Below are 24,991 nucleotides of genomic sequence, written 5' to 3' on the forward strand. Positions count from 1 at the left end.
TGCTACCCTTGGTTTTTTAATGCCTGAGTTCAGTCCATTGATATTCAGGGTTATTTTCTCCATCTGAGGGCTCTGTGATGTCATCTTAGACTTTTGTTTTGGGTGCTTTCCTTTTTTGGGGGGTCTGTTTTTATTGCCCTCTGGGTGAGGTTGTTTTATATGGCGGTCTCTTATTTATGCTTGGTGAGTGTTCTTCAGCCCATACTGGGTCAGCAAGGATCTTTTGTAGGGCTGGGTTTCTTCTAACATATTCTTTTAGTTTTTCCTTGTCTAGAAGACTTAACTTCTCCGTCTCTCTTGATCAATGATGTGGCTGGTTAGAGTATTCTTGGGCTTATTATGTTGCTTTCCTTCAGTTTTTCGAATGTGTTAATCCACTCTCTTCTCTTTAGTTTCAGATAGGTCTGAGCATATTCTTATTTGGGAACCTTTATATGTGATTGCTTGTTTTTCCCTTCCTGCTCATAACTTTCTCCTTTTCCTCAAAGTTTGATAGTGTAACTTGGTGCCTTGGTTACTTCTTGGGATTCAGTCAAGCTGGTGTTCTTTCAGCCTCCTGAATGGTTGTCTGGGTTTCATTTTTTTAAGCTGGGGAAGTTTTCCTCCAAAAATTCGCTCGTAATTGTTGCAGATGATTTCTTTGTTATGTGTTCTTCTGATAATACAATTATTCTGATGTTTGTCTTCATAGCATCAGACATGCCTCTTGGGATTTCTTCAGCCTTTCTGTTGCTCTGATTTAGATTTTTCACGTTTGTTAAAGTCTGCTTGGCTGTCCTCCAAGTCACAATTCTAGAGGTCCGTGAGTCTCCTACTGTGTTTTGTTTTGTTTTAATCTCCCTAAACGCTTGTATTTCCCTTTGGTGTATGGCCTTTATCTCCTCTATCATTTCTTCCTTTTTCCTGTATTGTTTCCCTTCCTATCCTGTATGACTCCAAGCAGAATTGTGAAATTTTCTTTATGTAACAGCTCAGTGTCTGCTTCTATGCATGTCATTAGGTTCAGGACATCTGCAATTGACTTTTGTTTGTTTTGTTTTGTTTTTTTTCATTGGGGTCGTTGGGGCTGATTGCTGTTCGCATTGCATTATTTTAGAGGACCAGATGACATTTTCCAGGGAGTCAAGGAGCACTTGCTCTCTCTGGGATACTCGTAGGATTGCTTCAAACTGCTACAGCTAATTTCACTATGGATTTATCCTACCACTTTATCTTCCTTTGTCTTCTCTAAAGGGTGGGGGGTGCCCCAGAAGGCTGGTGGGTTGCCTGCTTTAGTGTAGAACACTGCAAATAGTGGGTGGAATTGTTTAGGCCAGGTAGGAACACTGTAGAGGTTGGGCGGACGTTCCTGCAGAAGCTTGGAACATTGGCGAGTGTTGCCTGAGCTCTGCCTTAGGTTGTGTGAGGCACTAAGGTAGGCGGAAAGAAGTTCCTTCAGTCATGTGGGACAACAGGAAAAATAGAAGCTCTCCCAGCCACAAAGGCAGGAATTACCCGGTAAGAAGTTGGATGGAGTATCCCCTGGTGGAGGTCAGCCAGGTTTCCCCAGCCTCAGACTATGCTCTCATGGTGAAGCTCACCTACCTGGGTATGGGACAGGCGTAAATGCCCTAGGCTAAGATTAGGAGTCTGCAGGTCAGCCGTGGTGACTGAGAGAACAGGGAAGAGACAAAGAGGAGAGAAGACAAAACAAAAAGTAAGCCTGCTGAGACTGGAGAGATAGGGAGGGAAACAGAAGTAACAGTATAACTGAGCCCCAATCTCTACCCCAAGGCAAGCTGTGTCTGTTTAGATTAAGCCACTTTGCTGGCTCCAAATGGTCAAACCCTAACTGGCCTCCACTGTGGTAATCCAAAAACTCCTAGACCCCCAAAACCTTGTGGATCTCTGCCTACTTTTTTTTATGGTGCTCCTGGGATCCAGCAGTGTTGTATTTCCCTCTTAGTAACTCTCCTGGGCTGATTTCTGTAGAGTCCCTCTGGTATGTGTTACTCATTCGCCATCTTCCTGGAAGTCCATAAAATACCATTTCCATCCAGAGAATTTGCAACATCAGTCGCACAAAACGGAGGAAGCGTAGTATTTCTAGAATAAGACATCACACGCGCACAGGGGAGAAACATCTTCATTTGAAAAGTGGGATGAGTGAAAATATAGGATCTTATTAGTTTTATTTTATTCATACATAAATCATTTGGTGGTCATTTTTGACCTGCTTATAAAACTTTTGAAAATAATTTTAAAAGGACACAAAAGAAAAAGATACATCATTTGAACATAGGCTTACATAATTATTCACAGCATAATTGGGGTGAGGTTTTGCTATTGTATAGAATCTATTGGGGTTTACCTTACTGCTAAATCTAATTCCCTTTTTATTCATATTTTTAAACTGTTACATATATATCTCCTAAGAAAATACCTTCTATGTCACAAAAATACTGAATTATCCTCTATCCTCTGGCACTGTAGTTTTAAATGTAAAAGTGGATTCTTAAATAATGTATTTTAATTGTTTTTTTCTCTTGAATCAGAAAGAGCTTTTGTTAGTCAATTTAGTCCCAGACCCAGTACTTACAATGTCTTGATGTTTGAATGTTTATTGTCTTGATGCCATATATCTTTAAGAAGAATTGCTAGAAAAAAAGCCTTTGCAGTCATTAGGGAAAAACATATGCTAGTGGTTTGCAATTATTTTCTTCACTAAACATTTGATTCTTTATTAGTTCAAATTAATATCGTAAAAACCATCTCGCTACCTTTGAGACAATTCTTTGAATTAGCATCCCTATAAAGCAGAGTGGAACACACTGAAGGTTCCTGAGGCTCTATGAGGTTACCGGAACAGAATTCCTCATTCTCTCAGATCCACTGAGGATTTCAAACTACTGATCTTGTGGTTAACAACCCAGTGCAGCTCCTGTGTTTAGGGCATAGGATAGATAGTAAGTAAAACTGTTCCCTCCACAGTCTTCCAAGGCAGTTAAATGTTTACAGATACAAATGACCTCATCTTTCTCCTGTGGAGGGGCTGATTGTTTAGCAGCCAGTTCAGAATTAGGAAGTTGTTTGAGAGCTATATGGAAACTCTTTATCATATTTTTATGTATCTAGATTTTTGAGCTAGTACTGTATTTTAAAGTTCCGTTTGCTCATTTGTGATTTGTAGAGAGAGAAGACGACGAAGAAGCAGGAGTGGATCAAGGTCCCCTAAGAAGCCCAGGTCTCCTAAAAGAAAGATGTCTCGCTCACCATCCCCTAGAAGGTAAAAACGTGAACCATCTCGATGTACTCTTTTCATTTTTGAGAAATTGTTGGTTGATATTTTAAAACTGTCCTGTAGTTTTCTACCTTTTCCGAATTCAAGAGTTCAAGAATGTATTACGGTTTGGGGACATTGTTAATATAAAAAAGGTTTTAGGGTTTGGAAAAACTGTGAGCTTACCTGTGTATCTTGAGCATAGCTTATTACCTTTTGCGGTGTTGTGAAATTTAATTTTCACCATCCTACTTATATTGTGTAAACTTGGATGAAAAGCGTTCTAACAAATTAAAATTTGTTTCTACACTTGAAATTGGAACTTTTTGAAATTTTTTAAAGCATCTTTCATTTAACATTCTGGTTTCTTCAGGCATAAAAAGGAGAAAAAGAAAGACAAAGACAAAGAGAGGAGTAGAGATGAAAGAGAACGATCAACAAGCAAAAAGAAAAAGAGTAAAGACAAAGAAAAAGATCGGGAAAGAAAGTCAGAGAGTGACAAAGATGTCAAAGTATGTTTACAAACTAATTTCTTTTGGTGTTTTTGCTGAGTTGGTTACTTTTAAGAAGTGAATTTCCTTTGAAGAAATTTACGTTGTTTATTTCCTTGGCAAAGCAGGTTACACGGGATTACGATGAAGAGGAACAGGGATATGACAGCGAGAAGGAGAAAAAGGAAGAGAAAAAGCCAACAGAAGCAGGTTCCCCCAAAACAAAGGAATGTTGTGTCGAAAAGGGAACTGGTGATTCACTAAGGGAATCCAAAGTGAATGGGGATGATCATCATGAAGAAGACATGGATATGAGTGACTGAATATTGTTGCCTCTACAGGTATTCAACTGTATACGTGCATCAGTGTCATTCCTTTGTGTGATTTCTTAATGCTGTATTTGTTCATCTCAAATCTAGATGTATACAGCTCTGAGTTATAAATGGTTATATAAAGCTCCTGATATTGACATTAGTTACTTACACCAAAAGCTTATAGAAAATGATAACATGAGCAACCTATTCTTGTCATGGTGAAATCTGATTGAGTAAAAAGAAGCAGTTTTACTATTCTGGTGCTGCTTTGTCAAAGTGAAAAGCTGCATGCATCTACAGCAGGCATGGATTGTTTATGTTGTATGATCTCCTTTATTAAGTATGTTCACTTATAGTATTTCTAGAATTTGATTCATTGCCGTAATACAGCCATGTAGGGAATGCACTGATTGCATGTTAATTGTGGCAGGAATATCCTCAATGTCATTAAAATCCTTCAACACGATGGATCTTACCTATGGTCTTGTTTGTTGAGATGACAAATTAACATTGTTATAGTTACATCTGAAAATGAACATTTGAAATAGATAATCCTATAAGCCATGTGGCTAAATTTTGTGGCTTTTCTTTAACTTTGAAAGGTTATATATGCACTAACCTTTTTTTGATGGCTAAATTAGGCTTTAATTACAAAGAGATTTCAAATAAAATTTTGGCAGTGAGTGAATACCAGCCTATTTTTTAAAAGTTGTATACTTTTCCATACGGTCTTTGGGATTTCCTTCCCCCCCGCCCCACCCTTGGAGTAATTTATTCCGCATCAACATCAGTGAATCCTTATCCTGAAGTTCATTTGTAACAGAAAATTTTGCTTTTATTATTTGTTTTAAGCTCAGTGTTGGAAAAAGTGTAGTGCATTTTAAATTGACCTTCATATGCTTTTAAAATAAGACAAATCGACTTGATAATGTACTTTTTATTTGATCTCAAGTTGTATAAAACCAATAAATTTGTGTTACTGTTACTGTGGTAGTAATCTTAATGCACACAGTGATTCCATGTTTATGCAAAGTAGTTAGACAACTGTTTTCTTAGTTACAGGAGTTTCAAGCTTCACTTTTGTGCAGTAAAAACAAAAGTAGGCTTCAGTCTGTGCCATGTTGATGTACAGTTTCTGAAATTGTTTTACAAGACTTTGATAATAAAACCCTTAAACTTACGATCATGTCCTATAAACCTGTATTTGTATTTATTTACACTAGGCTTTAGGGTGAATAAATGAGCTCATCTGTACTTAGAAAATATACTTTCAATGAAATACACATGATTTTTCTGGGACAAAACTAAAGCTGTTAGTGGTATGTACTGTGAACTACTACACAAGATTTATAATAAAATTATTAGTTTTGGGTTATCAGATTAAGGGAGAAAGAGACTATACTTGTAACTTTCCATGTTTTAGTAATTTTTAATAAGTGAAATGTGAAAAAGCGGTATTAAGAGTTCTATAACATATTAGAGATTTCTATCCAAAAATTTTTTGTCTCTAGTATGCTAAGGATTAGTGGTGATCCTAATAATCACTGCATTTTAAAAATGAAGTTGACTCCATATGACATTTACTTTAGCTTTTAAAACTTAGTTGATTAAAGATTGACATGAAACACGGTTTTCCAAAATCAAATCCAGGCAATTTTTATGTGGTTTAACCTAATGTTTTTATACTACTATGACTTGTAACCTTTGACTACAAGTAGTTATTAACTCTTTTAAAAGGATCGAGAAACAGCCTGTAAAGTAAGAAGGGAATCTCTCTATACTCTCTACTTAGAGTCACTGAACATTTTTTTTTTTTTTTTGCAGAAAGGTAGGGGTGCATTAGGACATAAGCCTTTAGAATTTTGTTCTGTATTGGTAGTTAAAATAATTAGAAAATAAAAGTGGTTTTGTTAGAAAATTGTTCGCTTTATTTGATTAAATGCCTCAGTGATGCATGAAGGTAGTGATTGCATACCGAGCCTCTTTAATTTGGATGATTTTGAAGTTTTGCCTAAGCTGAGAGATCTTGGTTTCCTTTATGTAAAATGAGAGTGAAAAAATATGCCGCAATCAGTAAAACATAGTATGTCGTATCTTTTTAAAACATCATTTACTTTGATTCTATTATCAAAATAAATGAGTTTATATGAGAAGGCTTTTTGTGAATGCAGTTTTCAGTAAGCTTGCTACAGGTAGATAACCCTGGACGTGGAAACAGAAAAGCCAGCACTTGCGGGAAAGTTAGAGAACCTGAGCTTCTATTAGAAAATTGAACCTAATTGTACTCTTAACCTAGAGTTGTTCCTTTGAACTTGGTCACTCTCTCTGACAGCTTTTGTATTGCCTGCTTTATCAGACACCTTCCTCATCTGAGTACCAAATGGATGTCGGATTTCCCTCGTCTATCTCAATTCTGACTTAGTCTATCTCAGAATTGGCTTCCTTTAAATATATTGGAATTCTGTGCAGTTGTTTGTCTCCATGAACTTTTTGAAGCCCTCTTTGTACTAAATAGGATAAAATAGGTGTTAAACACTATTTTCTAATTGAGGTGCTAAAATTATAGATAGGTAATTCTGGTTTACTCAGTGTATTGTTAACAATTTTAACATTTTGTTATGCCATAGTATAGATATAACTTAACCAAATAACAAATATTTTGGACTGTTTCTTAATAGGCACCATATATAATATAGTAAGGTGTCACACTGAAGATATTACTAACCATCTATGGCAAATAGTTACATCTCACTTTTCTAATCCAGTGTACAGGTTTGTTTGGTTTTTTGTTAGGTAACTCAAAGTGGAAGTTTATGCCTCTGCTGTTTAATGCATTGGGTCGGTTACAAAATGAAATAGGAAGTTCCAAAGGATATATATTATTAGTTATCACAAAATGTTATATTTCAAGGTGTGTGTCTTTTTTCTGCCTAATATTTGAAGTACAAATCAAACATTTTGGAGAAACATTAATTTTTAACACTATACGGTCAAGTGTCAATCAGAAGATGGAGTCACTTGGAGAGATTAAGAGATTTGACTTTAGCAATATGACTGACGTGTTAAACTGCTAACTATCTGCTTACATTGAAACTTGAAATCCACAGATAGTTGGGGAGGGAAGACTAAATGATTGGTTGGAGAGAACTATAATTTGAATACAATGCAGGCTGTAGCGACAGCATGGACTGTATGTGCTTTATGACCTTGGTGGCTAGGGAAGCCCTTTGATAATGAATCTAAGCACCCATAACCCATATAATCTGAAGGAGGTTGTGAGGAAAGAGTGTAATGATTACATTCTCGTCACAATAAGAATTAGCAGATAGCTACAAAATGGAAGCTGCACCGTTGCTGTTTTCCCAACACCCCAGCACTGATAATACTGTCTCCCTTTAAAACATCCCAGCCAATCATTAATCCCCTTAAGTGCCTTAGTAGATGCCATTGGGCTGATTCTGACTCATAGGACCCACCCCTTCATGTACCAGATCCTGTGCCATCCTCAATTGTTCCTGAACTTGCGACCATTGTTACAGTTAGTCACTGCCAATCCATCCTGTAGAGAATCTCTTTTCCCCTGCTCCTCTGCTAAGCATACCCTTTAGCAGGAACTGGTCTTGTAACACATGTTCAAAATTTGTGAGACCTAGTCTCTATCATTGCTTCATAGCATTCTGACTATACTTGATCAAAACAAGTATGTTCATTCTTTTGGCAGTCTGTGGTACTTTTAATATTCACCAGCCCTGTAATTCAAATCTGTCAATTCAGTCTTCCTTAATAGCCAACTCCCCCATGCATATGAAGCCATTTAAATACCAGATTTACTGAATGCAGTGCATCTTTTGATTTCAAAGGCTGCTTCCATGAGCATTGTGTGTCCAATCAAGACAAAATCCTTGACAACTTAAATCTTAACATTGGTCCACTTATGGATTCTTATAATTTTACTGTACAGAATTTCTCATGGGATGGCTAGTGTGTTCTCTCAGTCGGGATACTTGGTCTTACCTAATTTGGTTTCAGGGAAGATTTTGTTCATGTCTATTGTCATCTGGTCAAATGGAATGATGGTCCTCGTAATCTACAGCTGTTTCTCATACTCCCAATACTGGTCTTTGCAAGAGACAAACACGGTGCAAATCTTGACATCTTTTTCTTCAGCATCCGCCAGGGCAGTAAATTTATCTTCTATCCCAGGGAAGGCTGGCCTTGGCCATGTAGGGTTTGTTGTGAGCCCAGTCGTAGCGGGAGGCACCTCAGGAGAACGTGAGGTTTCAAAGGCTGTCAAGGTGAATGCTTTTAGAGGAGTTTCCATCCAGCCATGTGGGGATCCTTCACTGACCTGAGTCGCATGCAGCTCCAGGTGAAAATTGCGTTTTCTTTACATTGAGTTGTAATCCTTGATCGTTAGCAATTATTTCAAGCACTGCTCACTTTCAACAAGCAAGTTTGTGTCATCTTTACATAAAGAAGTTAAATCTTCCTCATAATTTTTGTTATAATCTGGTTTCTTGGATTATGTGCTCAGCGTACAGATTGAATTAAGTATGGTGAGAGGATGTAACCTTTCGGTGCACACCATTCTTACAATTTTTTTAATCTGATTTTTCTTGACCATCTTCACCTAACTACATCGGCCATAATTGGCTTTATAATGCTCTCTGATAACAAGCCTATTCATATCCCTGAACCAGGATCAAGGGATTCTCCAGAAGCTGTTCACAATCAGGATTTGGATAAATTATCATTCCTTGGATCACAGGCGGTGTGCTTCTTCCATGTAAACTTACTGCTATTTCACGACAAGCCATTAAGGTCCCATGCACTGTTCCTAAGACAACCACGATGGCAACCGAGTAGTGCACGTGGGAAGGATTCCAAACAGACCACAAGAGTCTCAGCATTAAAGTAGACTCAAAGTTTTCAATATAAAAGCAACATCTGTTCCTTTAGCAGACAGCAGATTGCCAAATCTCCCAAACGATTTTTCCCATTCTGAGTGTTGAGTGGCCGAGCTTGCAGGGACATCTGCTCCAGCTCTATCAGCCTAAGATCAAATCCAAGGGTGTTCTGAACTCATAACCTTGAAGCCTTACCTCCCAGTTGTAGAGATAGCACAGCCTACCAATCCACGTGGGGATAACTACAGGGCAGCCTGGAGTGGGCATAAAGAGTGAGTAGACTAACCACACAATCCAGGGGAGCTCCAGACCCATTTGACAAAACGAATGCCCCCTTCCCTGAACTACAGTTCTGTATACCACCCCGCCCCCCCACCTCAAAAGTACCGGAGTTGTCGCTGGATCTTTTTAAAACCTCCCTGGCTATAATCCCGAGTGGCTCCGGATTGCACTGCAGAGAAGTAAGTCCCTCATACCTGCTCCCTGGCCCAGTGGTGTCCTCCTCCCTTCCGTTCTGAGTACAGTGTCAGCACACAGGGTGGGAAATTCAAAACTGCAAGTCTAAAAGACACACACACAAACTGATAGTGTAACCTGTGAGGATTACATTGTTAGCAAGGCAAATCACCTCAGATTTGTCCCTAGATCAGTCTCCAGTGCCCTGCCTGCTCTTTTACTGTCATTTGGAAAAAATTTTAGCTGCAAATGTTTTGTCCATGGCATCAAAAAAGTGTCACTTTAGCACAAAAGGAGTTTTAGACCAGATAAATGTCAGTGACACAGAATTACTCGCAATAGCGGTTCATGACTGATCAGATAAGTGACGACATTGACGATTCCGCACCTGAGCTCAGCCATGTGCGAACTTGGTGCTCTACTGTCTGTGATACGGATCAGGCAGCCTCCCCCAAGATTCCCGTTTACTGGAGCACCTGGTATGAAAGTAGACGTTGACCACAACAACACTTTGGCGTACCTACAAGTATTTCTGACCGATGAGGTCACGAAAAATTGTTAAGGAGACAAACCGGTAGGAAGAGCAGCAACCCGCTACTCTGCAGAAAGTGGGGGGAACTAGTGACCAAAGGTGACACTTGGAAATTTCTGGGCCAAATAATACTTAAGGGAATGGTGGGGAAACCCCTGCAGAAATGGTATTAGACCACCAATAAATTACTAGCAACTCCATTTTTTGACATCGTCAAGTCAGAATACAGATTTTCCCTGATTATGAAATGAAGAATTTGGGTACAAAATTACTGACATAATTAGACCGCCAGGGAGGTTAAACTTGTTTATAACACACATCTTACCTGGTCGATTCACAATGTATTGCCATTAACAATACAAGTTATGGAACTGCAACAAAGCACAGGCAGGAAGTTTGAGAGGAGGCCTTAAGGCCTAGGGCCCAGAAGCCTCTCGGGGCTCGCATGCCTACCTTGCATTTCAGTAGCTTTCTCAGGACTCCAACCAGCCCCTGGCCAGCACCCCAAGCCATTCACAGAAGCACCCTACCCTCTGATATAAGTTAATCCCTCCCGGACCACCTTTATAGGTGGCAGTTATAGACCCCACTCCCCAACCCCATCTTGGTTGTTTCCATTATCCAAAAAGTAAACCCCTAAAAGTATATTCCTTTAGGGTAATTAACCTAAATAATACAGGGTTCCCAACCATACCAGGCACCAAAATCATTCCCCTCGCCTTAATCTCAGCTCTATCCTCACACCTTGAAAGACAATACAGTAGTAAGACAACATACGACCTCAACTGCTTATAAGATCTCTGGGGTCTTAAAAAGATCCCAGGTATCTATTTTTAATACTTCTGTCTTGAGCCCTTCTTTAAGCTTTTATTTCATAGCCCCTTTTTTTTTCATCTTAATTCTCGTCCTCTACATCCAAAAGCTGACCACTACTCTTGCAAATTTCCCATAAAATATTACTGCCCATTCCTCATCACTGCAAGACAGGCATGTTTTATTCTAATTCCCTATGAAATATCTTCCCCTCTTCTGCACCACATGACATAATTACTCCAATATAACCCCACAACCCCAACACCCCTAACAGCTATTCCAAGATGCCAGGGAAACAGCAGAAGATACCCACTTACTCGCTTGCTCTCTCTCACACACAAGAGTAACAGACCGAAATACCAACCAGACCTAATAAAATGCCTGAAATTGAAATAGGCTATGGAATTGCCAGCAAAAGGATTTAAAGGAATGTTATTTGCACAACAGATGAAGGAAAAAGTGTGAGAGAAGCTAGAAACCTCACATGCTATATAAGAACAATTCCAAACACTACAAGAATTATACAATCCGATAAAAGAACAAACAACTGAAAAGTGAGCTAGAAGACAAACTCTATAGACTCCAATCTGAAAGAATAAGACCCCAAAATGCTTAAGAATTATGTGGGACACCCTCACACAGTCCATGAACTACTGCAAGAACATCTGCAACACCTGAAGGATAAAAAGATACACCTCATTCAGGAGTGGCCCCAAAAGGTGGACTCCCTGATATATTGTAGACATCAAGATATCCAACCAGGGGAAAATTCGAAGAGCAGACCAAAATAAGAACAATTACATACAAAAGGTCAGCAATGAGAATAACATTTCTTGAAAGACACCAAGCTGGAAGACAGGAGTGACATATAGAGCGCTTGGGAAGGGGTGGCGGTGGAGGGGCTCTGTCAGCTATTAAAGCCAGGAAAAGTAGCAATCAAATATGATGGAGAAATAAATGTATCCCCCCCCCAAAAAATGTATTCAAAGACTAGGATAAATTAAAAGTATTCATAAAAAGGACATCACTACAGTACTATAGTCAAAACCAAACCACAACACAAATCAGAAAGCAACATACAATTCCTCAGACACTATTTCTTCTGATGGTATCTTTCAATATTGCAAACTGAGGCTTTAACTTCCTGTGTTCTTTCAGTCTGGGGTATGTTGTGTACACTTCCTTTGGGGTTTTCTAACACGGGCTGGGCACACATTTCTTTGGAAATTTTCTTCCTGAGCTGTCTGTCCTTTGAAATCTGTTCATCTTTGGTTTTCATTCATTTGTTCCATTTGCGTTAGCTACTCTACGATTAAGAGTAAGTTTCAGAATCTCAGAAGAGACTAACATCCACTTTGATATTTTCATTTTAACCACCTTTTGCTTTACTCATGTTTATTTTTAATGTCATCACAGCTTATCAGTTCTTGTCAGTACTGTTCAACAAATCTGTTCTTGAAATGGTTCTGTAATTCATATGCAATATACTCAAGGTCATTTTGGCTCACATGGATTTTTGAATTTTCTATAGCTTCAGCCTGAACACACACATGAGCAACTGATATTTCACAGCCGTCCCTTTGCCTCCTGTTAGCTGCTGCTTGTCTCTTCATCGTCTCTTCCCAGATTTGATTTCTGTATATTCCATCTGGAGAAGTCCATGTGTATAGTTGCCATTTGCATTGTTGAAAATGTTATTTGTAATGAGCTCATTGGTTTTGCAAAACTGTAGCATGCATTCTGCAGCTTGGTCTCTCTGTTGTCTAGGCAGGGGTATTCCTCATTATGAAGAGGGAGAGGCAGTGTCGTATTACCCAGTAAGCAAGGTTTAAGTGCTTTTAGTGAAACTGCCCATCACATACATCTCCACTACATTGTCTTAACATTTGATGTTTACTTTCTATGAAAATTTAGACCACGTTCACATTCATTATACATATCCATAGAGTATGTAAGCCACACAAATTCAAGATTAGAGTGAGTTAGGTTTTGTGCCAACATGGCTCCTGTAACAACATATGGACAGAGTTAAGCCTATCAATCAGGTCACAGCCAATAGGAGGGCAACCCTGATAACTGGCTTTCCCCGGTTGGCCTCCTGGAAGCAGGCTACGCCCTCTTCTCTCATCCTTCACCTTCCTGTTAACAAGCCATGCTGAGACTTGGGAGAGCCCTGGAAATGCTTCCACCGCCACTGAATCCACAAGACTTTGCACCCTTTTCTATCTGCATTTTGAATCACTGCATGTGTTGTATAAGTCAGGGATTTATGGATGGGTGGGTATTAGAGAGATAATATGGGCTAATATTGGGCTTACAGACTGGGATTTTTTAATGTACAATTACTCTTTCTATAATCTTCTATATGAGTGTCTTTGGGCTTGTTTCTCTAAACAACCCAATCTAACACAGAAGGCTTAGAAGAAAACCACTTTGGATATATATTTATCTCAAGTGGATAAAAATGACCATAAATGGGAGGCATATACTGTACCACACAGGAACTTAAAGCGAGGGGTAGCAACCCTTGATAAAGTATTTTCTGAAAGTACTCATTTACTTTCATTGCTTCAAAACAAGTTCTTTGCTAGTTCTGCTGTCTAAATCATCTTCCCAAACTCATTTGGCCTACAAACCCCTTTCCAAAAAAGAGGGGGTGGCGGGGGGGGGGGGGGCAATCACTTAGCAACTCCCACCTCCTGCAGCCCAAAACGTTTGTGCTATCACCTGCAATCCAGGATGAAATGCAGTTATCTACTTTTGCAGCCCCACCAGGAGGCAGCATCAGCCACTTTGGGAAACAAGATGTAAATTAGTAGCATAAAAGCCCATTTTACAAAAATTCAACAACCAGTTCTAAATAGAGGCGGATACAGCTTTCTGTTTTTGTCTGTCTTTGTGACCAATTTTAAAATGCATCCTTTGCTACACCACCATAAATACTTTACAGCTGTAATAATCAGGGCATTTTATACTTTCCTTTTATGAAATTCGACAATAGAACATCTCTAGAAAACAAGATTTAAGAATACTTTCTTTTAGATTCCATTCTTCTGGTAGGAATATTAAGCATTGTAAGTAGCTTAAGGTCTGCCTAGTTTTATTTAAGAGGGTTTCTAATCCTATCACAAATAGAAGGCACAATGATCCTACTACAAAATCTAAATTTTCTTGTAAAATTACTAAAATATATGGTTGCTTTGAGCTGTTCCTTTGAAGCACAGAATGTAGTTTGGTTCATTAACTGAATTAAAAGGCACAGTTTGAAATATCTAAAGTTTATTCACTGACAATTGCTTGTCCTTTGTGATCAGGAAAGACATTTTGGAATGGATGATGTTTCTATGGTTCTTTAAGAAAAATAGTATGAAAAAAAAGAGAAAAATAGTAATGCCTTAAAACCAAAATCCAAGTGCAAACATTTTCAGTAGTTCTCCTCCAGGGTACGTACCCCAGCCAAGTCATCCCAGATTGTATGAAATCTATAAATTCCCATCTGCAATTAACTATGATTGTTTCTCTTGTCGTTGTCATCGCTTAGGAAGAACTGCAGCAAATTCCAGAAATTCAGTCATTTATCCACACAATGAAGGAGCCTAAGTCACAATGATCACTGTCTTTCAGTGTATCAAATCTCAGAACCAATGGAAATATAATTCAATATCTGACTCACTTGCTCTCACAGCCATTTCTAAAATAAGAAATTTGTAGTCAAGAAAGCCTATCTTTTTTTTAACCAGACTTGAAGTATCATTGTTTTCCTTTGTTATAAAAGGTGTTGATAAAATGTCAACCAACATACACAAAGCAGTATGTGGAATATGTTTAGTTTTATTACTAAATGAATATTTAAATATTTAAAGATACTTTGTACCTTTAAATAAATCTCTTCAATAAAGATCTCTAAACCTATTTCAAATTCTCCTGGAAAAAGTAAACCATTGATCACGGTAAGATACTTGACAGATGTGTTCCTGAATTTCATCAGGATTCATAATTTAAAAATTACCTTTAAGCTCCTTAATACAACTTGATACTTAGTGACTGTTATACATTATTCTCCCTAATCTCATTCTTAGACCTTCAAATCATACTGGAATAAATATTTATGTGCAAAATTGGTACTGCATGATTTTAACACTTAAGTGGCAATTCAAATTAATGTTTTCCTGTGACTTAAAAAATAAAACCATAGGAATTGTCAATCTTGGGTAGGTTTCTGGAATTGGTAGCAAATATACTCAGTTGGCATATAAAATGTTTTTATCTTATTTTGAAAGAAATAATGTATGGATGTCCAAAATACGTTACTTTAAAAACTGACAGCAATGCATTCGTGTCCACTATACACAAAATAATGTGACTCCTGTGCACTTACTAAGAAGCAAGTTTAAAATTTTGAGTTTTTTAAAGTGCTAACAATTTGGAAGGTAAATATTTTTAAGCATGCTCAGCATATCTTTTCATTAACATATAATAACTTTTAAACTCAAGTTTAGAAAAAAATAATAGAAGTCCTATGAAAGGAAGATTAGTAACATTTTCCAGTGAAGAAAGAATTCAAGTAAAAACAAATAGCACCACAATGAATCGCACTAAGGTGCTAAAGGAGGTACCTTATGCCCTGCAGAGCGAGCGCTCTTTCTGAAATGTACCGCGACATACACACGCAGCTGTTTAATGGTTACCACTTGGGTCATTCATCTACCGAAAATGGCATTCCTTCTAGTTCATTATATTGAACAAACATTCAGATGACTGAAATATACATAATGTTACAGTTTATATTTTATGAAAACAAAGCTTGAAGGAATATTCATAAATATCACCTTGAATATAAGATGACAGGTTTAAAAGGACTTCATATCTCTTAAGACATTTAATTTATGTTAATGGTCCTGGAGTGTTCTATATATATATATATATTTTTTATATGCATATATATATTTCAACAAGTGTAAAAATTTTTAAAAAGAAATCACAGTCAGCACTCTTAGCTGTTACATGAGAAGGTGTTAGGGTTATTAAGGTGTCACTATTATGCTTATGTAAATTTTTTAAAAGACTGGAAATGCCACATCAAGAAATGAAGAAATTCTTATTAGATGTCCGTTTCATTTATCTTATGAGTGATACGTCAAATCAGTGTCTTTGATTCCCTTTCTCTTGGCTGAGTTTATCCTTTTTATTTGGATCCAGTTCTGGGGTCCCTTCATTCTCTTGCTGTCCTTGAAATCATTTTCCCGGATCAGTTAAAGATCAGGAAAGCGGCTTGGATCTTCCTTGTAGTCATCAGGAATAGTGAAGATCGCACTGTCAAATTCCGCATATCGAAACTCCTGAAATGTCACCGTGGCTGTGATCGTAGGAAACACGGGTATATCTACAAAGTGAACATACATTGATAAAAACATCGTTAAATCAAATATTCGTCTATAAGTCATAACAATAGGTAGACATGTCCATACTCCTTGAAATACTACAAAGCATCCCCTGAAGAGCAAACATCAGTCTGACCTTCGATCTCATCCCGAGGACGTGCATCTCGAGAAGGGTCTGACTTGAAGAAGGGTAAGCCAGCGAGGCACTCCAAGAATGACACCAAAAACGCACTCTATTTTCCTGCTTAAGTCCCAGTATTTTACAGAGAAAGTAAAAATTTCATGCTATAGAAAAATCTATTTGACACGCTGAATCCAAGAATATGGCTTACTGCCTGGCCTGTTTTGGGAAGAACGAACATTTGTTTGTTTTAATGGCTGAAAGAAAAATGAAATAGCCAAATATTTTGCAATGTGAAAGTTTATATAAATTCAAATTTCTGTAGCCATGAATTTTCACTGGAATATCACTTTGGCTGTTTTTTCTTTCCAACAGAACCATTATGCTATAATACTCTTAGGATATAAATCACATAGACCCATAAAAATTATTTACTATATGGCCCTTTCACAAAAAGTTTATTTATCCCTGTTATAGGCAAAAGATGTGTGTCCTTGTAGAAATTACATTCTGGTTGGCAGAGGCAGTGAAGCAATGGCAAGGACTAAAGTGCTGAAAAGTAAAGCCGGCTAGAGGAATAAGGAGTTGCAATGGGTCGCTGATAGAACGTCCACGGAGAGTGGAGAAGTAAGGTCTCTCAGCAAAGACCTAAGACAAGCAGCAAGTCATGCAGTTACCTGGAAGAAAAATTTGAAGTACTGGGTGCAAGAAGTATAACTGTCGTAAACAGAGAGCATTTGATTTGCTCTAGGAATCCACAGGAGATGCCAATGGCTGCGCCTGAATGAAGGGAAGACTAGCTGGTGTCAGAGGCAGCCAGATCGCCTGGGATTGGGTCAAGTGAAAAGACCACCAGTACTACGAATGAGACCGAAAGTCATCATAGATGATAAGCAGAAGAGTAACTTATGTTCGCTTCACAGATATAATGAGAGTATGAAATAGAGTAACAAACTGCGAAGGGGAGAAATGCTCCTGAAAGAGGAACCAGTTAGAAAACAAAACTAGGAAAGAAATCTCTCCAAAAAAAAAAAAAGTCTGAAGATTATAGATTTCAAAATAGATCTCAGTAGATTCCAAAGATTTTCCTTTTATTCAATGATATCACCGTTTCACACTTGATAAATTTAGTATATTTTTAATTTTTTAGTAAGTTGTGAAATTTAGATTGAGGGATTTTTTTGTTTTGTTTTTTAACTTCTAGCACCATTTGTTGAAAACATTGATTATCTTTTCACCTTTGTCTAAAGTCAACTGATGTGTAGGTCTATTTCTGGAAATCTCTATTTTGTTAAACTGATCTACATACTTTTCCTTGCTAGTGCCACATAGTTTTGATTACTGTCCGTATAAAAATCAGAGCCGAAGCTAGTTCCTTTTCCATTCAATATGAATTTCAATCACCTTATCTAGAGCTACCAAAAATCTTGAGATTTTTTTAAGATCTATGTTAAACCTATGCATCCATTTGGTGATTGATATTTTCATTAGGCTGAGTCTTCCAATTCATGAACATAGTATAAGTCTCTTGTCTATCTCCTGATTTCTTTTCTCACTGTTGTGAAGTTTTCGGCATACAAGCCATGCACATGCTTAATTAGATTTAATCCTAAGTATTTTCATTTTTGTATAAACTGAAAATAGTATTTAATTTTAACTTGTTGGCTACATATTCAATGATAATATGTGAAAATATCATTTATTTTTCTAACTTGTATCCTGTGACTTTGCCCAGTTCACTTAAGTTTCTAAGAGGATTTTTACTGTAGCATCTTAAAGATTTCATACATAAACACATAACCTGTAAATAACACGATTTTTTTTTCCCCTTCTCGTCTAAATACCTTTTATTTCTTCTTTTTGCCTTGGTGCACTAGCTAGAACTGTAAGCTGTCTTGTGTGTGGATTCTGAAAATTGATAAACTCTGTTTCCAATCTTAGGGCGAGTGAACATTTTTCTTAGCATCTTTCACCATTAAATATGTTTTATAGATACTCTTCTGTTCTTTCTCATAAGAAAGTTCTCCATTCCTATGTTTCTGAGACATTTTATTATAAAACTGAATTTTGTCCAATTCCTGTTTTAGCTGATAAGATCATGTGCTTTTTCTTTAATCTGTTAATAATGTGTATTATACTACCTTTCAAATACTAATCTAAAACTCCACCCTTGTAATAAACTTCTCTAAGGAACCCTGGTGGCATAGTGGTTACATGTTGCATAGCACTGTTAACTGAAAGGTCAACAGTTCAAAACCACTTGCCCCTCTGAAGGAGAAAGTCGCGGCTTTCTACTCCCATATAGGGTTCCGCTCAGAAACACATGGGAACAGTTCTACTCTGTCCGATAGGGTCACTATGAGTCAGACTTAACAGCAGTGAGTTTGGTTATAGGGGTGGGTGAGTGGTGTGTATATATTATGGTGTATTAAGGAGCCCTGTTGAGTAAGTATTGGAATATGAACTGCAAGGTCAGCGGTTCAAATCCACCAGCCACTCCATGAGAAAAAAATGAAGTGATCAGCCCCAATAAACATTAACACCTTTGAGGTGACAACAAGTAAGTATCAAGTTGATGGCAATCAGTTTCTGTTTGTCACTATTGTTAGGGATTTCTGAATTTATATTCATGGTGGACAGCAGTTGGCTTGGCTTGGTCGGTGCTGTTTCCATCTGATTTGGGGCAGGGTAGCTTCAGTGAACTAATTGAGAAGTGTTCCCTCCTTCTTATTTTCTAAAGAGTGTCATTTGTCTTCAAAAACGTCCGGTGGGACCCCGTGAAGCCATCGGGGCAGATGGTTGGGGCTGGGGCCTTCCTAACATGTAGTCAATTTCTTAAGAGTCTAATGTTCTTCAAATTTTTCATTTCATATTGAGTTGTGATGATTTATGTCTTTGAGATAGTAGTCCATTCTAAGTTATCCAAAGTATGTGCCCAAACTGTTTGGTATTCTCTAATCATCTTTTTGATGTCTGCAAGGCCTATGGTGTTGACTTCTTTCCATTCTGTATATTGGTAGCGCCTTTATCCGTCTCACTCGAAGTTTGTTTATTTCACTGACAGTCAAAAGACAAATTTTCAATTTCACTAACTTGTTTTCAATTTCATTAATTTCTTTTTATTTTCTTCTATTTGCTTTCACTTTATTTTGCTTTTACTAGTTTACTGAAGTAGGAGATGGAATTATTGATTTGAGACTACAAATTACCCTCTCAGCGTTTCATCAGCTAAAATGAACACATCCTGATGCCCTGTCCCAGTGTTGCTACAGCAGAAACACCACAGTGAGCAACTTTAACAAACTTTATTTTTTCACAGGAGGCTACTACACATTCAAATACAGGGCACCAGTTCTTGGGGAAAGTTAGATCTCTCTCTCTCTCTGCAATGTGGGAAGGTCTTTTCAGCTTTTACTCCGTGGCATCTTTACCTGTGGTGTGTATCTTAACCTCTGTGTTTGCTTGCTGGCCTTTTCTGCTTTTACATCTCAAAAATGATTGCCTTGCACAATCCAAACTAATGCTGTACAAGGATACCTTGGCACCAAATGTGGACCTTCCTCTACTCAAACAGAAAAGTTTTGAGATAAAAAAAAAAAAGGCTGTGTTTGGAGCTCTTAACCTGGCTCAATCGTTGAACTAAAAATCCAACGTGAAAAACCTGTAAGGGGCATGAGTGAGTCACATGTCGCTCTGACACAAAAGGGTGACAGTTCAGTCTGTGCATTGCTCTCCCTGAGAAAACAGGCAATTTGTGTTAATGCGTTATAACAATCACTGAGTTTTCTCTTTGCATATAATTTCAAAATTTTATGTACTATATTGTGTTTTGATATCTAATGAACTATTTTTTTGTTTTTAGATGCTTTAGGGGGTATTTCCACAACCTAGGGCTGTTACCGTTGCGTGTGAAGTCATGGAAAACTGAATTTATACCGTATGTACTCGAGTCTAAGCCAACCCAAAAAACAGCCGAGGCACCTAATTTTACCACAAAAAGTGCATTAAAAATGTGCTGAAAAACTTGGCTTATACACGAGTATATAGGTAAGTATAATTTGGGGGCCTCAGAACCAATTATTTGGTATTCTATTATCAGTAAAGGAAAAATATGTTCAGTTCTCAAACATTTTGCTGTTCAAACATGAATTTGAAACAGATTATGTTCCACAACTAAGGTATCACTGCATATTTTTATTTTCCCAGTGGAATGTAAATGCTAAGAAAGTAGAAATTTTGCTCAAAGATTCTTCCATGCACATAGCAAGCAATGCGATAAAACTCTTTGGGCATGTTATGTACTGAATTGCCTTTCCAAATATATGTTGTAGGCTGGTATACCTGTGAGTATACTGCCATCGGAGCAGGTTTCTTTTGTTATGCTAATGACAACCATGCAAGTGCAGAATGGGAAGTTGGGTGCCAAGTCACATGAGATCCCCAAACACTGTGCAGAACAAGGACTTGACCCAAAAGCCTACACTGAGAAAAGGCCTTCCTGGAGAGCAGAGGTTCTCCACTTGTGGGTCGCAACCTCTTTGGGGCCCGATTCATAACAGTAGCAACATTATAGTTATGAAGTAGCAATGAAAATAATGTTATAGTTGGGGGTCACCAGCACATGAACTGTATGCAAGGGCGGCAGCATGAGGCTGGTTGAGAACCACCGCTCCAGAGCCAGCTCCCTAAATTTAGGTTGCTAGCCTCCTCAACTGTGAGAAAATAAATTTCTGTTAGATAGAGATACCCACTCGTAATCTTCTGTGATAGCAGTATAAGATAGTGTTCAGGATAGCACTAAAGATAGTGGATAAATGCTAGGATTGATGTGTAAACTTAAATTTAGTATTATGACAAATTTCAGATCAGTCCCCAACTATTGAACAACCAAACACCTTCAATATTCTCTTGTTCTGAGCGCTCGCTAATAAAATTGGGAGTTTCATTAGAACTGCAAAAATGAGTTTATGGTTTCTATAATATTATTTAAAATAAAATCAAACTTTAAATATTTAAGATGAAGAAGTATGCATTATACAGACTATGTATAATCTGACTGATCACGGAGTACACAAACATCCCAACTAGTCAAAAACATCAGTTTCTAAAAGGTAGAGTTAAATTCTAATCTCCCTGTTTCACATTAAAAACATTATGGCAGTGAGTCATTAATTAATTCAATCATACACGCTTAAAATATATTGATATTTTTATAATACCTTATATTTGCAAATAAATTTAATATAAATATATTAAATATTTTCAAATTTTTTATATTTACCATATATACTCGTGTATAAGTCAAGTTTTTCAGCACAAAAAATGTGCTGAAAACCTGGGGTTCAGCTTATACATGGGTCAGTGGTACCCCAGCGAGGTGTAACATCTCGCGGGTGATTGATGTTCCTCCACTATTTATTCAAAGCCCCACTGACACGGCAGGGCTTTGAACGTTTGTTTACTCACATCTAACCAATCAGAGCCTTCCTATGACATGGACGGCTCCAATTCGCAGAAACACCCGTAGTGATTCACTTACACAGGCAGCTGAACTAGTAAGGATGTGTCTGTGGCTGCGCTCCATCTCTCCCCTCTGGTCTCTGTGTTCATTCACATCCTGCATTTCCCACCCTAGGCTTATACTCGAGTCAATCAGTTTCTCTGGTTTCCCAGGTAATAATTAGGTACCTCAGCTTATACTCGGGTCGGCTTATGTTCAAGTACATATGGTAATTAAAATCAAATCCAGTTAGTACTCTTATGGGACATCTTATTTATTTGACCTGAGTATTATTAACACATACAATTACAGGAACACTTTAAAAAACATAAGTACCTAAAATCTATTTTTCTTTCAAAGTATATTTCTTACCAAACAAGAATAAACAGCTATATATTTCTAATAAGCACTTATAGTATGTCTCAATTTTTTTCTTACCTAATTTTACAGGAAAGCCTGGAGGAAGCTTCATCTGAACAAATTCTCTAAGTTTGTTAAAGTGCTTGAAGGGAGCTATTACTTCTAAAACATTCAATAATCTGAAAAAATGGAAGAAAAATGTTTTCATGGTTTAAATTATTGACTTGTGTCCTTTGGTTTGTTTTCAATACATGTTTCAAGCACAGACAAGATCACCTGACTTTTTACTTTCAACTACTGAATATGAGGAAAGCACACTTGCTCGTACTTATTTTACTATTTCTACTACTCCGATTACTTATTCTATTATTTCTACTATGTCAAGGTATATATAACTTTACTTTTTGATTCTGCAGATATAATTTCGACAATTAAATGACTTGAGTTCTATATTTAAATAGAATCAGTATTTATGTCTATCATCTTTAATTGGAGTCATTTTGTTGGCAGAAGATCATTGTCCATTTCTTTAAGAAAGGGCTTTTAAGTGCTTAGTATTCTTTGAGTTCCAGCAATTTTAAAAATGCTTTCTGTCCTAGATTTACAAACATTTCGTTAACATAACATTTGGCGTTACTATAGCGTTCCACTTAAGCTTACACATTTTCTAGCATTAATATCTTTTTAAAAAATCATTTTTTAGGGGCTCATTTGGCTCTGATCACAGTATATACATTGTACCAAGCATTATTTGTACGTTTGTTGCCATCATTTTCAAAGCATTGTCTCTCTACTCAGTACCAGCTTACCATTTTCCCCTCCCTCCCTAATACTGGATAATTATAAATTATTATTTTTTCATGTCTTACACTGCCCTTCACCCACTTTTCTGTTGTCCGTCCCCAAGGAGGGGTTATGTGTAGATCATTGTGATTGTTTCCCCTTCTCCCCTCACCTTCCCCTTATCCTCCTGGTATGGCGACCCTCATTGTTGGTCCTGAGGGGTTTATCTATTTTCTTCTTTCTTTTGTTGTTGTTAGCAACCCATTTCCTCCTAACCACCCCATACCATGCACCTAGATAATTATTAATCCAGTTACTGTGTCTATCAATGTGCCTATCCTAGATTTCAAGTACGGAAAACTATACAAAAACAATTTTAAAAACCCAATGGCATGACAAATTAAAGGAGAAAAATGTCACTTGAAAAGGAAGCAGGAAATACTAAAAACTGGATCAAATTTAAAATAGGTCAAAGGGAGCTCAAATAATAAGGTGCTCCATTGTAACCTGACTACATTAGCCATTATCAACTTTTCACTGCTCTGTGTCCTCTCGCAGAACACTCACATCCCTGCATATGGTCAGAGGGGCTGCCCGGGGGGCTTGACTTACACGGAGAACCTGCAAATAGATTTTGGGCTGCCACTGTCATCTTTCTGCAAACCAGGCATTGAAAACTTAAGCTCTGATCAAATTTAAGCTCTGATGTACTTTTCCCTCCTATAGATTTTGATTTTATTATTCAGCATCCATGGATTACAAAGGTTGGTGTGTTTCCTCCATGTGGACTACTGACATATTCACTTAGGTGGCTGCTATTTTCATGCAAGCTGTTAGGCCTCCAGATACTATTCCTTGATAGCCAGGCACCATCTGCTTTCTTCATCACACGTTGCTGTAGCACCCATATCATCAGTGATCTCTTCATGAAGGTGTGTATCGAGTTGGGGCCATGTTATAAGAAATAAATGTTATTACATTAGGGCTATGATTAAGTGCCAGCCCCAAATTCATTCATATACCTATATTTTATATAGGTTCCTGGTTCACTTTGAAGACATCGCCATTTTATTGGAGAGCATTAAAAATTACACCCACAGGGCATATTGACAGCATCACTAGTTTAGTCAATGGTGTAGAATTAATTAACTGCTTTTCTGTAACAATGTTTCTTGAAAACTAATATTCTATAGATTTAGTTCTTTACAGAAAAAAATTCATTGATTATGTTCTGAATACTGCTTGGTTTTCATTTGAGAGGCTTTCCAGCTCAGGAGCACCAATGATCTTCATGCAGACATCTTTGTCCACAGTATTTATTGCTACTGTAATTTCTTATAAAAATCTTCGCTCTGTATTCACTAGGATCCATCAAACTTTACTTTTCAGTCATATCTAGTCTGTTCTATTCTGTTCATAGTTTCTAATGTACTTGTTTGAATTAATTCTCTTTTCCTTACTTTTGCAATTTCCTTTTCATTTAACTCGAGTGTCTTCAACCAGTTTATCTCATAGCGTGCAGGTTTACTGATTGCATGCTCTTTAAAAATGGCATTTGTAGTATGTCTGTTTATTGTAATTATTCATTTATTTCTTTTAAAATGAGGTCTTTGGCATTTACATGCTGTGTTTGCTTTATCTCCCCCACCACCCCCCAGAGAAAATTACTCCAATTGTCTCTGCTTTTCAATTCTCTAACATAACCAGTTTTTTACATTGATATTTTGACATAAGATAGCTGTTAAAATTGATAGCATCTTACAATCAGCTTCGCTTTTTCCTTCATAATACAAAAAGCTGATCTTTGAGTTAATTGGTTCCCAGATATACTAATTTCTAGTGAAATGTATTTATTGCTGGCTCCCTTTAAACATTGAGACCTATCTATCTTCCATGAACTAACGCTTGAGTACTGTATTCTATCTACTTTTCTAAAGCTAGGGGACAAAGTGGAGATGTGGGGTAGGGCTTAGCTAATCTCATATGTGGATTTGGAAAGCATAGGCCCTGCTTTCTGGGATTTAAATGTTTTTTGACTTTTTTTTAGTCTTGAACTTTTAAAAAATTTAATTTT

At 37.4% G+C, this 24,991-nt stretch overlaps 2 protein-coding genes across 15 annotated transcripts in view; one reads left to right on the top strand and one right to left on the bottom strand.

Moving 5' to 3' along the window:
- Window positions 1–5,245, top strand: part of SRSF11 (serine and arginine rich splicing factor 11) — a 39,457-nt gene extending 34,212 nt beyond the window's left edge. For 6 of the 8 annotated variants that reach the window (XM_075557297.1, XM_075557296.1, XM_075557299.1 and 3 more), the window contains 3 exons: window positions 3,170–3,265; window positions 3,633–3,771; window positions 3,876–5,245. In XM_075557297.1, coding sequence (XP_075413412.1) covers window positions 3,170–3,265; window positions 3,633–3,771; window positions 3,876–4,073 — 433 coding nt within the window. In that variant the 3' untranslated portion in view covers window positions 4,074–5,245. The remainder of the gene's footprint in view (window positions 1–3,169; window positions 3,266–3,632; window positions 3,772–3,875) is intronic. The other 2 variants (XM_075557301.1, XM_075557306.1) reach the window with 1 other exon arrangement.
- Window positions 5,246–15,542: 10,297 nt separating this feature from the next.
- The window catches only part of ANKRD13C (ankyrin repeat domain 13C), a 91,498-nt gene continuing 82,049 nt past the window's right edge, over window positions 15,543–24,991 (bottom strand). For 2 of the 7 annotated variants that reach the window (XM_075557292.1, XM_075557291.1), the window contains 2 exons: window positions 22,213–22,313; window positions 15,543–16,155 (listed from right to left, as the gene is read on the bottom strand). In XM_075557292.1, coding sequence (XP_075413407.1) covers window positions 16,025–16,155; window positions 22,213–22,313 — 232 coding nt within the window. In that variant the 3' untranslated portion in view covers window positions 15,543–16,024. Of the gene's footprint in view, window positions 16,156–22,212; window positions 22,314–24,991 lie in introns of those variants that run through there. The other 5 variants (XM_075557293.1, XM_075557294.1, XM_075557295.1 and 2 more) reach the window with 4 other exon arrangements.

Source organism: Tenrec ecaudatus, chromosome 1 (genome assembly GCF_050624435.1).
Source record: "Tenrec ecaudatus isolate mTenEca1 chromosome 1, mTenEca1.hap1, whole genome shotgun sequence".
Classification (NCBI taxonomy): domain Eukaryota; kingdom Metazoa; phylum Chordata; class Mammalia; order Afrosoricida; family Tenrecidae; genus Tenrec; species Tenrec ecaudatus.